This window comes from Macadamia integrifolia, chromosome 2, assembly GCF_013358625.1.
Source record: "Macadamia integrifolia cultivar HAES 741 chromosome 2, SCU_Mint_v3, whole genome shotgun sequence".
Lineage (NCBI taxonomy): Eukaryota > Viridiplantae > Streptophyta > Magnoliopsida > Proteales > Proteaceae > Macadamia > Macadamia integrifolia.
In genome coordinates, this window is record NC_056558.1 from 24278075 (window position 1) to 24294315 (window position 16241).

General features: G+C 38.0%; 1 protein-coding gene across 8 annotated transcripts in view; it reads left to right on the forward strand.

The window, feature by feature from the left end:
- Nucleotides 1-13374, forward strand: part of LOC122070774 (phosphatidylinositol 4-phosphate 5-kinase 8-like) — a 56651-nt gene extending 43277 nt beyond the window's left edge. For 5 of the 8 annotated variants that reach the window (XM_042635031.1, XM_042635007.1, XM_042634974.1 and 2 more), the window contains 3 exons: nucleotides 947-1092; nucleotides 1939-2104; nucleotides 12435-12912. In XM_042635031.1, coding sequence (XP_042490965.1) covers nucleotides 947-1092; nucleotides 1939-2104; nucleotides 12435-12729 — 607 coding nt within the window. In that variant the 3' untranslated portion in view covers nucleotides 12730-12912. Of the gene's footprint in view, nucleotides 1-946; nucleotides 1093-1938; nucleotides 2105-12434; nucleotides 12913-12997 lie in introns of those variants that run through there. The other 3 variants (XM_042634989.1, XM_042634981.1, XM_042635026.1) reach the window with 3 other exon arrangements.
- The last annotated feature ends 2867 nt before the right edge of the window (nucleotides 13375-16241 follow it).

A 16241-nucleotide genomic window follows, 5' to 3' on the forward strand; every position in this document is an offset into this window, starting at 1 on the left:
AATGGGAAAATGCTTAGAGGCTTAGTTTGTCTCGAGAGAAAATTTACATGAACTATTATAAAGTAAAAGGAACTTGTATAAGAATGAAAAAAAAAAAACATAAATTACTATACTGAAAGTCTGAAAAGCAATTTGGAAGACTTCTTCTAATTCCATCCTAATGTCCCTCCCCCCTCCCACACACACCCAAAAACTGGTACTGCAGGATTACAATTATATAAATTTTATTTTATGTAATTTTTTTTTCCATTGAAAATTTGAAAAACTATGGCTATGTGTTAACGTGTTGTAGGTCTCTGGTGTTGTATTCTGCATCACTATCCAAATATTTTTTACACATGTCAGTGCCCAAATTATCCTCTCGATTTTTTTTTTTTTTTTTGGTATCATAGCCATCCTTGTCGTGATCATTTTTCTGTAGCATTGGAGGATGAAAATTTGGTTTTAGATAGTTTCTCTTGGTAGTTCTTCTTGTCTTACTGAATGATGTATAAAGTATCTATTTTGCAGAATAAATTCTTTATCCCCTCTCTAATTTTATCAATTTGGGTGCTTGCTTTGGAAACATCTGTATGGTCACCCTTCATGTTATGAATGTGTTTGTATCCATAAATACCTCTTCTTTCATTATTGGTGTCAGGAAAGTAGGATTGCATACAAAGTGGTAGTGCCACTTCTTGAAATTTGACATCTGGATCTAAATTCTGATGAGTTTGCAACTGGATATGTGAATTAACACAGAAAGGTTCAATTAAAGCAGATTTATATAAATTGGTAATTACGTACTAATTCTTCATATAGTGTTTCGTATTGCTTTTGATGCAGTATTGCCGATGTTTTTAACTGTGCTTCATTAATTGAAATCAGAATAATATGTTTTTCATATTATATTACTCAAGTGTATTAAATGAGTCCTCAACCTCTAATAATTATAATTTGTGTACAGACAAATCTCTCTAGATTGCATGTTTCTTGAATCACAACACATCATTGATTATAGCCTCCTTTTGGGACTACATTTTAGAGCTCCAGAGCATTTGAAGGCCCTCACAGAATCGTCTAATGCATTGCATCGTGAAAGTTCTGACGAAGGTAAACATCCTTTTCCACTATGAATATCTTTTCTCTATGAATGTAATCTACTTATCAAGATGGGAAGAAAACTCCTTCAATATATGACCCGTTCTAATGCATGAATAAATTTCTCATATTGCTCAAATCACGTCATGAGTGGTCTTTTGATGCTACATATAATTTTATTTGATTTTTTATAATCTCCACCAAACTTGGTTGCTTAAGCACCGCCTTGTTAGAGACACACCAAGCAATAGACACATTGTTGTTGCCTGGGGTCTCCCCATTTCTACCATAGATCTCCTCCCCAATTTATGTTTGTTCCCCTTTTTTCTCTTTTGCTTGTTTTTGCTTCCCCTCCCCCCAATCCTTGTTCCTTTAGGGGTTTGTCCCTAGTGGCTTGATGCCTTCCCCCCTCTTTTCCCCCTTGTATATTCTTCTCCTTGCATAATTTAATTGTTTGTTTATCCAAAAAATTGGCAGTAGAAATGATGCATGTTAGCAAGTGCTTTCATGAGTTTGTGACTACTATTTCAAACAGTTATGCTCTTATACTACCTTGTAGTATTGTACTAGGAGGAATGCTTGATTAGCACCTGCATAATGAATGATTGAAGTTCCAAATTTGATTTTGTTATGTATTGTTCCTTTGCATATTAGTGCTGCTTTAACACTAAGCAAAAGTTTCAACTTTCAACACTTCGAGAAATGCCCCCCTCTCTCTCTCACACCCACACACCCACACATACCCACACACACACACACACCAATGCACAAAATTATTTCCATTAATTTATTGAATAATGAATTTCCTAAGCAAATAATAATTATGTTGATCAATGTATGAACTTCGTGTTCGGTCAGGTGCATCCTCACGGGAGCTATTGATCCCTCCAAAAGGTCTGCTTCTGGTTACGCATGAACCCAACTCTATTAACACTCTGCCAGGCCCTCATATCAGAGGAAGTACATTGAGAGCAGCAGCTGCTGGTGATGAGGAAGTTGATCTTTTTCTCCCTGATGCTGGAAGGTAGCTGTATCCACTTATCTCAGATAGTGTTAGGATAATCTCATACTTACGTTCCTAACCCTCACCCCTCCCAGCTCCCCCCTTCTCCAAGATTTATCAATTAGGAGAATACAAGGCCTTGAACAGAAATGATCATATATGTTATTGTTTACTGGAAAAATATGCCATTCTTTTTAGATGGTTGATGCATTGTTGTATCCTTTACATTCCATACAAATGTGAGTTGACATTTGAATCTTATCTTATGCACTATTCCCCTCAACCCTCTTGTTCATCTTCATCCATATTTGTCAAGTGAAGGCCTTGTGATGCAGATTCGTCATCAAAATGGGTTTGTTTTATTAGAAATAGGCTTTGGGATGGGTTATATATATATATGTGTGTGTGTGTGTGTGTGTTAGACCTTTAATTCCAAGGTTTCTTTGTAGTGGAGTAGTGGACCGCTTTAATGGGCCTTCAATATGGGTATAGGTTAGGCATCACGGGATTAATTCAGTTAGTGTCTTTATTTCGTTATTTTAATTGCTATTAAGTGATTTAATGAGGCTGGAATAGGATTCTATGAGTCCAGTCCTGTTTTGAGTCTATTTTCTTTATTATTTTAGTTTCCTAGTCTATTTAGGTTTCCTTATTAGTTAAGGCTTCAGTTCAAAACTTGGAAACAGCCTCTTTTGCGAAGCAAGGGGTAAGGTTGCATACACTTGCCTTTCCCAGACCTTGCAATAGCGGGAGCCTTGTGCACTGGGTTGCTCTTTTTTAAGGATTGGGTTGGTCCTTTCTTTTTTTAGTGTAGGAGTCTAATTTTGAGTCTTCTATATAATTATGTAAGGGGGCCTATCATTGTACACGAATTTGATTAATGAAAATTGCTGTTGTTGCTGCTCCTATTCATGTGTGAAGACTTCCTTGTGTTTGATCAAGGTGCAGAATCATTGTCTGATCCGATTAATGTTCTTCTCTTATTACTATTTTTCCATTACTACTGCTGGTTCTTATTTCTTCAATTGGTCAATCTCTGATTTCTGCCGTCAATAAGTAGGTTTTATTCCTTCAAGTTCTTCACTTAAGATTCCAATTCTAGAAGGTTGGATAGAAGGTTTTTTTTTTTTTTAAAGCAATTCAGCCATTTGATCATTTTGAAATTTTGAAAACACATTCATCTTCTCTAGATTAGAACTCGATTCTAGTTTGGGTCAATTCCAACAGTTGGATATGGAGATTTTTCGTTATTTTCAATCCTGCCCCTGCCTATTAAAACCTGAATCAATTCTCAGTTACTGTTCGTAAATACTTTCTGTTTTCACTTCTGTTTTATGAATCAAGTTACCTTTTGAATTCAGAGATCGATTGGGCCTATTTGACCTAATTTCTGAACCCTAACTTGGGGCTGGAAATTACATAATACCCTCCATCGATTACTGTTACTCTCTTCATATTTGGTTACTGTTTGTTCATCAGTTGTCGTTGTTACACCTGATTTGTCCTCTGAATTTAGATTCTATCTATTTCTAATTATTGTTTTGAGTTATTCAAATACAGTACTACATCACCTTGTCCAGCTGCCAGCATTTCTTCCCACAGCCCCGCAATACTAAGAACTCATTCTTGTAGAAGGAGATTGTCAAAGGTTGTGTTACAGATCCTGTGATGCAGTTGGGCGTTGGGTTTAAAATATCTTTTGATTTGATTCCTTCTTTGCTTTTCCTTTTTAGAGTTAGAATTTAGTTTGGTAGTATTCTTATTTGAGTGAGGTTTTATTTCTATTTTAGATTAGATGCAATATTTGTTTCAGTTTCAAATAGAGTTATTGTACCCAACTGAGAGCTTTGAATTGAATGAAATTGAAAGAGTATTTTGGGTGAAACCATGGTTGCCGTGAATGCTTCCCCCGTCCCTACCTCCCTCTGAAATCCCTCCTTTTCCTTTTCTTTTCTTCTTCTTTCTAATCCTTTTCCCTATTTCCCTGCTATATATTTCCCTTACCTGGAAATATTCTGTTCTGGGCGATACTACCAGGTTCAGGACAAGGTTTCACTGAATCTTCAGCCAGAGTTGATTAGCCTAGAAGCATTGGTCATAGGTTCCTTTTCCTTTGGAGTTAGTGTTTATCAGTGAGCCAATGATCCAGCCTTTGTTTGAGCCGGTCGAAAAGAAGTTCCTGGTCTTAGCCTTGGTCATAGAGGGCTGTCAACCGAGAGACTGTGATTTTGATAGGGCAAATCCTTTTCCAAAGAGGGAAGTAGGCTAGGAATAGAGAAGTTGGATTCCTTCTTTGTTACTGGGGTCGACCCCAAAGCCATAATGTCTCAAAACGAGGAGGCCATAGAGAAACTCTTTTTTGTTCCTTTTTCTTGAACTAACTAACCCCCAAAGTCCCAGCTCCATCCTCCAACCTGAGATCGGAGTCCAGCTTCAGGCCTGAACTGAAGGTTACTGCCAGAATCAGTTGCAGGTTCACAACAGGTCTGATTTGGGAACTGTTGAGGCTTGTCGAAGCTGGCTCTACAATCATCCTGCTGCTACGATTCATTACCTGAAGCCTCAGGTCGAGACCAGCCCTGGAGATCGAGATTTGCTGTCCAAAGTGCTCCTTGGTCTACCGACTTGGTCTGGAGTTCCATCGGGAAGAAGGAGATAAGTTCTACTAGTGTTTTAATTAGAAATAATTGCTAATATTACACTTAAACCCCTGCTTTCTAAACCTGTGTTCTAATATTCCCCTATTCTTTTGTAATTCGAGAATACCCCTCTTCTAATTTCCTATCTCAATTGTCCCTGTCACTTGTTATGCTGTCAGTAATGCACTTGATTGTTACTGAAATTACAATAATGCCATTCAACCATTAAATTGAGATATTTTGCCATTATTGTGGGCCTTAAGTGATCCGATTCCAGCTTTTGGAACCCGGATCGCATCATCCTGCATATTGTAAGCCAAAGAGGATAACATTGGGGAGGCAACTTGATTCAGGAAAATCACAGAAAAAAGGCTTATTTTAGTCTTTAAGTATTGGGATTGGTTGCACATGTATTGGGTTAATGGTCCAACAGGTTTTTGTTAAAAATAGGCTTCTTCAATGTGCCTCTATATGGGTGGAAAATAAGAAAACGAGTTTAGGAGTTTAGTTTCTAATTATTTTGTGTTTCTAATTCCTGTAACTAGAAAGCCTAGTCTTACACTTTTACCTGAAGATCATGATGCAACACTAAAGACACACAAGGAGACAAAAGAGGGCTGTCGGACAGGTTGCTTAGGAGCTGCCCTAGCAGCCCATGATTTTGACTAGATGGGATTTTCATTTGGGTTGGTTTATTATTTGGTTTGGTTCAGTTTGTTGGTTCACTTTAAGTGTATTAGTTGTTCTTTGAGGACAAGTAACTTAAAGTCCTTAGTTTCCTTTTTTAAGTAGTTTCTACGAAGGACTCCATACGTTGGGGTGTGCCCCCTCCCCATCACATATTATAAGTATAGCATAGGAGGGCCTCTTTCCAGGATCCAAACCTAGATGTCAGGTGAGGGTACAGCCCTCAAGGGCGCTGATCAAATGATCGATAGATACCAACAAAACATTCATAACAAACTTCATTAATTTAAAATCTCATAACTAAATAATCGAAATCTCTAATAACTCCTACTGGTGGCAATCTAATGTATATCTCAATTAAACTTTAAATCTATTATCAGATTTCACATCTCAAATTTATCCCTTACATTCATTTGAAAAACATAAATAACAGCTAATAAAGAAATCTCTAAATCACCCTTGAACTCCGCTCCAAGCATAGCTCCATCTCAATCATTTGTGTTGTTAAAATAATGGGGTGAGCTCGACAACCCAGTAAGAAAGAAAATAGTAAAAGCACAACACAGAAAACAATCAAACAAAAACAACGGTTAAAACAAACACTTTTTGTTTTCCTCAAGTAGCACTTTAAAAAAAAAAGGGTATCATTTGAAAATCACCTCCCTTGTAATATTCTTTAGCCAGTACTGAAGGAAACAGACTGCGACTTGCCCATACTCCGAGAGAGAAGCCGGCCAATCACCTACAAGTCGCCTTTTCATCACCTTATACACCAGTGACACTCACTTATATATAGCAGGTATCCAAATCTCCAATTCCTGCGGCTCCACAGAGCACGAATCACTTTCTCCATGTGGAAATTACAGTATTTACCCTCAAAACACTTTCTATTTTGACCTTTGCAAAATACATCACACAATAACACCCATCTTCACCAAATTTTAGTCACTACTAAAATCATACATTGTATGTAAACACAATTCAATAAGCATACACCAATATATCTCAATAGTACAAGCATATCAAGTACTACATCATACAATCATACCACACACCTATGGTGTAATCCCACTATATTCCAACTTACCTCTGCCTACATGTCTGTTACTTCAAAGCTTCGAGTTTTGAATGCTCGTCAATCACCACATGCAATTAGGTATGTCTCTTATTAATCGTCTAGTTCAAAACTAATTTAATACACCATTTTGCCTCAAAAGTAGACAAAAGTCAAGAGTCAAAAGTCAACTCTCTCAGGCTAAGGTACTCTAGGAATCAATCCCCCTCGACACGGATCATCACCATTTAATAGATGAGAATGATAGGTAGAATGATCAAAGAGTAATTAGAAATTTTCTAGCTGCTGGATGAAATTTTCAGATTCTAGTAAATCTGAAATTACTCTCAATCCGTTGGTTAGATGCTCCTGAAATTCGGATAGTAACATACCCTAGGGTAGCTTTATTAACCCTCAAAATATGAGCGCGATCAGGTGTCTGAATTAAAATAATTAGAGAAACCAATTCAGATCTTCAAATTTTACAGATTTCATTGGTTTTCAGTAAGCAAGGGCAGAATTGAAAATAATAAAATATACCATGTTCTGACCGTCAGAATTGTCTCAGATTCGGATCAACTTCCAATATAGGGATGATGAAAATGTGTTCAAAATTTCAGATCGATCGCATGGCTGATTGCTTAATCTAGAAAAAACACCCTACATCCATCCTTCTAGAAAATTAAATCTTAAGTGAAGAACTTGAAGAATTATACTTATTGATGGAAGAAATCAGAAATTGAATAGAGAGAAGAACAAACAATAGTATTGAGAGAATTATAATAAGAGAACCTAGTATCTTGTAGAGAAGATTAATCAATCGGATCAAACATTGATTTTTGTCACCCTAATGAAACACAAAGAAGTCTTCATACATGAAGAGGAGCATCAATAATAGTAATTTTTACTAATATTCGTGTACAATGCTCGACTCCTTACAAACTTATATAGAAGAATAAAAAATAGACTTGGACACTAAAAAGGAAAGTCCTAACCCAGTCCTTCACCGATATGAAACCTAAATTGACTAGGAAATTGCAATAACAAAGGAAATAAACTCAAAATAGGATTAGACTTATATATTCCTAATCTAGTCTAACCAAAACACTTAATAACAAGTAAAATAAAGAAATAAGAGCTCTTACTTGACTAATTCCGCGGTCCTAGCTTGTACCCATATTATAGGCCCATAAAAGTGGCCCATTACAAAGAAAACCCTTAGAACAGAAGGCCCAACACATATATAACCCATCCCAAATCTTATTTCTACTAAAATAAGCCCAATTAGATATTAAATTGGCATCTCCCCCCTCTTTTTAAGACCTATAAGATATGAACCTCTAACCTGTCACCAACTCAAAGTCACAACCACTAAGCTAACACTTTAATTATATATATATATATATATATATATTTAAAAAGGCTAAAAGAAAACATAAGCGAAAATATATACCCTAAGGTTCCGAACTTTTGGGCATTACAAGTTTACAACTTTAGCCTACCACGATTTTTACAAACAACTTAATGGCTGCTGATGTTGTCCTCTCTGCTGAGAATGGGTCTTGTGTCTGATCGAGACTATGGAGCTGGTGTGTGATCTAGCTGACTCTATGTGGTGTGGAGCCCAAGAGGTCCTCTTCCTTAGCTTATCTTCTCTCAATTACTCAAGGATCTACTACTGCTGCAACCATCTACAGGTATTTGATTCCATCTTCTTGCACAGTTCTGCCCAGGAAATCCTCTTAGTTTCCTATTTGTTTTCCTGCTGCCTGAAGCACTTTCAGCTATCCCCTGTGGCTGAAAATTGGATCGAACCTCTCTCTCACCTATTACTACACTCGTTCCAAGCCTGGTTCGATTCTGATCAGCCAATTGGAGTTATAAAAAAATCTCCATAATTTTGTCTTCTGGTGACCTATCCTGCCCAGTTTTGAAATTGATAGACCTGCCTCGATTTCTGTTGGTTTCTTTTGGTGTTGGATCATATGATCAGCTGGGTTTAGGCCTCCTACAGTCCCCGTTAAGGCCCTATGCCTGTTCTTAGTTCTGTTCACAGAATCTTAACATTTTCTATAATTGGTAGGTAGTTACAGACTTGATTTTCCTCCTTAGTTCTAAGTTGCTTTGCGTTGCTGTTCTAACTTGGTTATTGGTTGTTCTTTGAGTAAGTATCCGGCAGTTTGAGGGCTTGGTGTGACTTGTCAACCTAGTTCTACATTAGATCAGTTCCTATTTTCTGTTGGAAACTAAGCTGCTTGAATAATTCCTAATTTCTGTTTTCTAGCTTAGGAGAGTTTCTAAATATGTTAGAATTAGTAGTTTATAATTTTGAGTTGCCATTATAATAGCCAAGGTTTGAAGTGCTCAAAGCTGAAATATTTAGAGAAACTGTGAAATTTCGACCAAAAACTGGTAAGTTTCGGCTGCAGGTTTTGACAGCTGGTATTGAGGGTCAAATGGCCAAGTTATGTCCCAAAACTTTTGGGAATCCATTTTTTTTTATTTATTTATGAATAAATAATTTCATTACCAGGAGGAAAAAAAATTACAAGAAGATGAGAAAAGGGGGCTGGGACTAGACTAAGCACAAAGGCAACAAAACAACAGGGACAAAAGGGGGGCTAAGGGAGGGGTGAAGGGGAGAGAATGGAAGAGGGGGAGACCCCAGGATACAACAGTAGGCATGTTCCTTGGGGAGTTTCTAACAGGCAGGGAGCGCTGAGAAGATATCGTAGAATGGAATCCCTATTTTAGGCCCTATAAACATAGTGGAACCCTTAGATTGTATAATAAAAAAAAAAATCCAAAATGGTAGTTTGTCTTCGGACCCAAGAGTCCGAGACACCAACCCATTTCAACCAAACTTCATCGTAACTTGCAATTTTCGACTCCAAATGCTTTAATTGCTATTTTTTTGCCATTCCACTTGCCAATCTTGGTGGAACGTAGTGATCATACTACCCAGGTTGCCAACCATTGTGCACATGCCCCCACACATGCATGTTATTTCATAGGCTAGCACTGCAGTTCCATACCAGATGAGGGGCATGACAGCTTTGACATTAGAGATTTCTTCCTTGTTTGGCACATTTGGAGCTTCAGTTTGGATGCAGCAGTGGACATGGTGGGTTTGGATACCGGGTTGCTTGAACCTGAGACTTCAGGCAAATGTTGTTACCCTATTGGCGACCCAAAACTTGGAGTATTAGTTCCAGAATCTTTTCTTGCTGTGAGAATCAAACCAAACTGTTCAGATATGGTTCTTGCCTACCACCAAGTGTAGTTGCAAGTACTGAAATTTCTCTCTTCATGGACTATTAGGGCTGGTTTGCGCTGTTATCTATAGCGAGCTTGCTGTGGGCTGTGGCGATTAAAACTCAATAGGCTAGTTGCTAATGGGTCTCTCGTGAGGAAGGTTTTATTGCAGAACCGGTTTCCCTTTGTTGTTGTCCTGGTTTCCTAAGGTAAAAGATGATACGTCTTTTTCCCCTTTCAAGGCTCAAGTTCTGAAATTACCCTGTCCTTTGTTTCTTATTCAAGCTTCTATCCTTTCATTTATTTCCTCCCAAGTTTGTCCTAAATCTATAAATCAAATTCCTTTTGTGTCCTCTCTCTTGTTCCTACCCAATAGCCTTTTAAATTCTATTTAATTACAATCTTGCCACTCCCCCTTGATAACTTTTTATTACAAAATTGCCATTGTTTCCTTGTAACTTGGGTAGCCTGCATCGGAGTGGACCCATAGAAAAACCAATAGAGTATTTTGACCTGGGTTCCAGATTAATTGGTATCAAAGCAAATTCTTGCAGCCATAGTGAGTAATAATGACCTTCAACGGATTAGTTCTGATACAGATGAAAGTGATACAACCATTGTCATTCTCATTGAACGAGTAACCACTTTATATGTTACCACTAACTCATTAAACTGAAGTGTCGACTCTCTTAATAGTGATGTCAAATCTCTACAGACTATTGTGCTATCTTTGTAGGTGTCTACTGAAAGGACGACATCCTCTAAGAAAGGAAAACCCTTTCTATGAGGGGTTCTTCCAACTTCATCTCACAGGAATCGTTACGGCACCCCACCATCACTCCCAACCACTCCACCACCACCACCATATGAGGCTGAATGATATGAAAACGGAGTGGAGAAAGGACAAGGATGGATGCCTTTGATTTTTATGGGACCACAATCTTAGAGTAGTACCTTGACTGGGTTCACAGTTAGTTCTCTTCATATGGTACGGCTTGATTGATGCAATTGAAATTGAGGTGGATTAGATATCGTTCTAACACGGACAAACCCTCGAATCCATAAGGTAATTGAAACCCTAATTCCAGAGGAGTGAAAACGGATGCTTTTGATTCAAAATCAAAGATGGGATTACAGAAGCTCCAAAGATACCTTATATAGTTAGGTCACTTTGGAGGAAGGGAAAAAAACGTAAAAACAAGTAACTAGGGATAAAATGTAAACACAACAGAAAACTAGAAAAAACCCTATTTTTTGCAACCAAACTTTACAGGCTTCGTTGAGGGCCTAAACGGATGAATTGAGGACCAAACTTTGTGTTGGATGCCATTTCTAAATAGGGATTACGGCTCCCATAACCCCAGCTGAGTCAAAAGTTAGGGTTCCGACACAATTGTTGAAAAATGCTGAAAATCTTGGAAAAATTCATCAGTATCTTTGGCCGGACCGTGTGGTTTTCTGCCAGTCCAAACGCTTTAGGAACTCCTCTGAGCCCTCCTCTACATCATTGACAAAGGCCTGGAAATTGATATTTGCAGAGGGTAAGTTGAAAGGCACAGCTTGGTTGATTACAAGTAGCATGTACACCTCAAATTTTTGCAGTTGAGACAGGACAGTATGTCAGTTGAGAATGTAGTCAGGTTCTATCACATAGCCACTCATGCTGAGTTTGAGTTCGACGAGGAGGTCTTAGTGGTGCAGTACCAAGCAATCAAGCAACATAGCAGGAAGGCAGCAGACCCTATTGGAAGGCTGCAGGGGCTTGGAATGCCCAGATAGTGGTTGGCAGGGAGGTTGAGGCCAGCTTGGTAGTGAATGGTAAATGGGTAGGGGGGGCACTTGCGAGGCCTGGCAGAGCTAGCTGTAAGTGGAAAGGGGCATAATGGCTCTAGCGGAGGTCTTGGTGAGACTGGGCAGTCAAACAGGAAGAGGACAGGGGCTCTGTCGAACCTCGCAAGACTTGATGGCAGGTGGGAAGAGAGTGGAGGCCTTGGTGGAGGCCTGGCAGAGATCGCAAGGAGGCAGGGGCCCCAGCCGAGGTCTGGCGGTGATCACAAAAGGGCAGGGGCCTGGTGCATCTGGGCAGTGATCAAGAGAGGCCCTAGGGCCTTGGCGGTGCACGACAGCTGTATGGCTATTGGACAATACCAATGGAGATGCAGTGCAATCACTTAGCTTGGAACTAGGCTGAAATTTAGAAGTTATCATTTCAATCAGCCTTAAAATCTACCTGATTTTTGTTTGTTGACTTGGTCCCACCATACCCTGTCTGGTGAAGAGCCCATGCTTGGACAGGTTAAAAACTACTTAAATCTGAATGTTTTGAAATTTACTATTGCTAATTATTCTGGTCAAGGTATTGTACTTCAAGTCTGAATGTTTTGAAATTTACAATTGCCAATTATTCTGGTCAATGTACTGTTCGATCACTGTTTCAAAACCTGAATGAACTCTTAATGAGTATCCTATTGTATCATTTTTTTCCGGAAATTCATCATAACAACCAAGGGATTGCTGTGTCGTACATTTCCTATGGAGATATTCTACGTCTCTTGTCCTGGTCCTCCCGTACCAGCTAATAGCCAACACCATTGATAAGCTTGTTTATCTAATGTGAGCCACATCTCGTCCAAAATAGGTTGATCAATCTCTTGGACCAGCAATTTACTTACCATTGGTTTCTTATTTAACTGTGAGCCACTTCTTATTTCTGCAGGTTGCGGGTGCAGCTAGGAGTGAATATGCCAGCTCAAGCTATCCGCAAGCTTCCACATGTAGGGGCTGAGTCGGAAGAAATTGAACTTGTTGAGGTGTATGATGTTGTTCTCTATCTCGGTATCATTGATATACTTCAGGAATACAACATAAAAAAGAAAATTGAGCATGCGTACAAATCACTGCAGTTTGATCCTCTGTCAATATCTGCTGTTGAACCCCAAATGTATTCAAAACGCTTTATCAGTTTCTTGGAGAGAGTTTTTCCGGATCAAATGTTAAAAGAAAGAAGATAAATAGCAAGTCTTCTTAGCCGAAATTTTCATGCTTATTGAACCAGGTAAAGCTTATTCTTTGGCATGCTTAGAACAACAGCATCCTCATTCTTTGCACTCATTTATTTTAAGGGGATGTTCTCTCTTTGTAAATGCACCATTCAAATTGTATATATTTCATAGTTGAGCATGTGTTGTAGCCTACATTGTTGATGTTTACTCCCATTTTTATCCCCAATATGTGGAAATTTTTTATGATAAAACCAGTAATAGCATTTCTAATGTGAAGGCATCTTCAACAGGAAGTAGGAATGGAATTTAAAGAGTTCCAGCAGCAATCGTTGGGCAATGTTTCTGGTTTCGCTCCCCCTCTCCCTTCATTTTTTTTTTTGGGGTGGGGGGTGGGGGAGGTGGGAGATGTTGCATCTGCGCAACTTTTGATTCATTCAATTTATTTATTGGTAATATTCATTCAATTTATGCAACTTAGACAGAAGTTGTCAATTAATTTTCATTATCCATCTTCTGAAACTTTATGTATAATAATTAACCTCATATGTTGGTTCTGCTTTCATAACATTCTAGTTATTTTGTCGCATGAAATTAGAAATGATTTTTGTAGCAATCAACCAATATAGACAAACTGGTATGGACCAGTGGAGGCAAGATTGATCGCATTACTCTCTGGAAATGGAGGGATGCAGAAAATCAGCAGGTTGGTTGTCTGTATGAACATGGGATTAGGCACCCTGATACTTTGACAGTACTACTTTGGTTGGTGTTCATTAATACTTCCATGTTGTCTTAGAGAATGTTTGTTGGAGTCGCGCTATTAGCTGCTTTAGTTATTGATAGCTGAAGATCCCCGGGTGAAAGAGGTGATATGCTACCATGGCTGAAGCTTCTGCTATAGGTTAGTTGTAAAAGGAGATATAATTGAAAGCTTTGAAACATATACAGAAAATGAAAATTTGAGAAAAGAGTTACCAAAAAGAAAACTGACCAAACACTTAAAAACTTATGTGGATTCAAACAAGGAGCATTTTCTATTGTTTCTCATTGCAATATCTATTGATGAGTGACACCTAGATTAAACCTTCAAGTTGGGCAAGGCTTGGAAAAATTAGTTTTATTAGGAGACCTTTTCATGAGTTGTTAGAAGCTATTTTTGCTTTTGTTAGTTTTGGTTTTTATAAGGTTTTGTAACTCTTTCTAGATTATTGGTAGAGATGGGTTCATTATTCCCAGGGTGAATTGACGTATCCTTCTATTTTTTTTAAATAAATAGAGATAAATTTAGGAGTTCCCACTGTTTGCTTATTAGTTAATGGTTCGTCATTGTTCTGGAAATTTTGTAATTTCAGAAACAATCCAGCACCGAATCAGTAAAGTTACAAGTGTAAGGGACCAATATTATAGAAGGATTTGAAAAGAATGGGATTTTTTTTTTTTTTTTAATGAAGTGGAAATAACATAGAATGAAAGTTGGAAGATAGGGGCTTTTGTGCAATTATAAGATGTGTCTTAATAAGTCTTTTAACAACATATAAGAAGTGACCTTTCTCACACCAGGGAGCGCCCACAATGGAGAAGTGGTTCCCCTTGCAGTGAAGAGAACTCTCTCATATAGAGCCCAATCAGCCTGAGAATTTAGGAGAAGTGTGCTAACTTAGAGACAACTAAACCCGACTAGTGTTCTATCAAACCACCAGCATATACAATAACAACTCAGCTTGATTCCAACTAAATGAGATTGGTTACATGGATCCGTGCAAAGTCAAAAGGAAAAGTATTAAAAAAAAAAGAGACGGAGAGGGACAACACAACTCAAAAAAAAATCTCACTTAAATGGGTTAGCTACATGGATCTTAGCCCTCCCATCAGATGTATTTGAGGTCATACATGGGATGTCTTGAACTGTGCAGGTGTTTCCTCGCCACTTCTCCCATGGTCATCTTAGGTCCAACCCTAACCCTTTTAGATCATTCAGTCTGAATCAAATCACTCTTCATTACCGATACATCCCAAGGTCTTTGCTGAACATGGTCATATCACCTCAAACTATTTTCTCGAAGCTTATCATCAACTGAGGCAACTTCCAAATTAGCTCAATATGATCATTCTTTATTTTTATCTTTCCTAGTTTTACTATACATCTATCTCCACATCATCTCTACTATACATAGTTTATCTATATGACACTTCTTAACTTACCAACATTCCAACATACATCATAGCCGGATGTATGATGGTCATATAAAATTTCCTTTAAGCTTTAAAGGAATATATTGGTCACAAAACACTTTGAGTACACCTCTTCGCTTCATTCATCATACATTATTTCCTGTGAAATATCATCCTCTTTCACTTTCTTTCTTATGGTTGACCTCAGATATCTAAAATGATCACTTCGTGCTCTCTCTCTCTCTCTCTCTCTCTCTGATTTTCACCATATCGTTGTCCATCGTGGTGTGACTAAAGTTACACATAATATGCTCCATCTTTATTCTATTCATCTTTATAACCTCTTGATTCTAATATTGATCTCCATAACTTCAACTTTGCATTAATCCATGCTTTTGTCTCATCCACCAAAACAATATCATTAGCAAAGAGCATATACCATGGAACCTCATCTTGGATGTTTTTGATTAAGCATGAACAAATAAGGGCTTAGTGATCCTTGATGTAGCCCAATGATAATTGGGTGCTCACTGCTTTGATCTCCCATAAACTCACAGTAGTCACCATTTCCTCATACATATATTATGAGTAGTAAATTAGATGCATATATTTACTCGACACCCTTATCTTCTTGAGTGCATGCCCATATGTTTTTTTCCATGAATTAACAAAATATTCAAACTTGACCTTGGCAGAAATTTTAGAACTAGATTTGAGTTTCAGTTTGAAATTCTGAGTTCAAACAAGGTTTTGGGCAATAGTTCTATTGGTAGAGCCACCCAAAGGTGTAGATTTACCCTCCCAAGTTTGGAATTGAAAGATTAAGGCACGAAATGTTAGGGGATGGGGGATCAAATCAAAATTTGGTCGTCATGAATGCTCCTCTGCATACATAAGGTACTCGTCAAAAACCAAAAAGGGATTTTGGATTACTTCTGTAGTGTCACAAATGCAACACCTTTGAAAGCTCTAAGCACTTGTGTAGGTATCTCCATTCAATTGGTGGAACCCCCTTAGCCAATGATGCCTAGCTTAAGACATACAAATGTGTAGAACATCGAAATACGCAAGAATATTGTTTCTACGAAAAATACCATTTATGGGTATTTCAATCGAGATACCCGAACTGGACATTAGTTCGTTCTCCCTTGATTAGATTGGAATGGAATGATGAATCTATTTCTTCGCCTCTTTACCTCTTTGTCAATAAATAAGAAATTTCGTGGAGAAAAAAAAGGTTTATCGGCTCACAAGAGAGGAAGTTAGACTTTAGAACAATTAGTGAATTTTTCATTGACCATCAAGACAAGTATAAGGTTACAAGTTTTTTTGTCCCTCTCGCCCTCCTA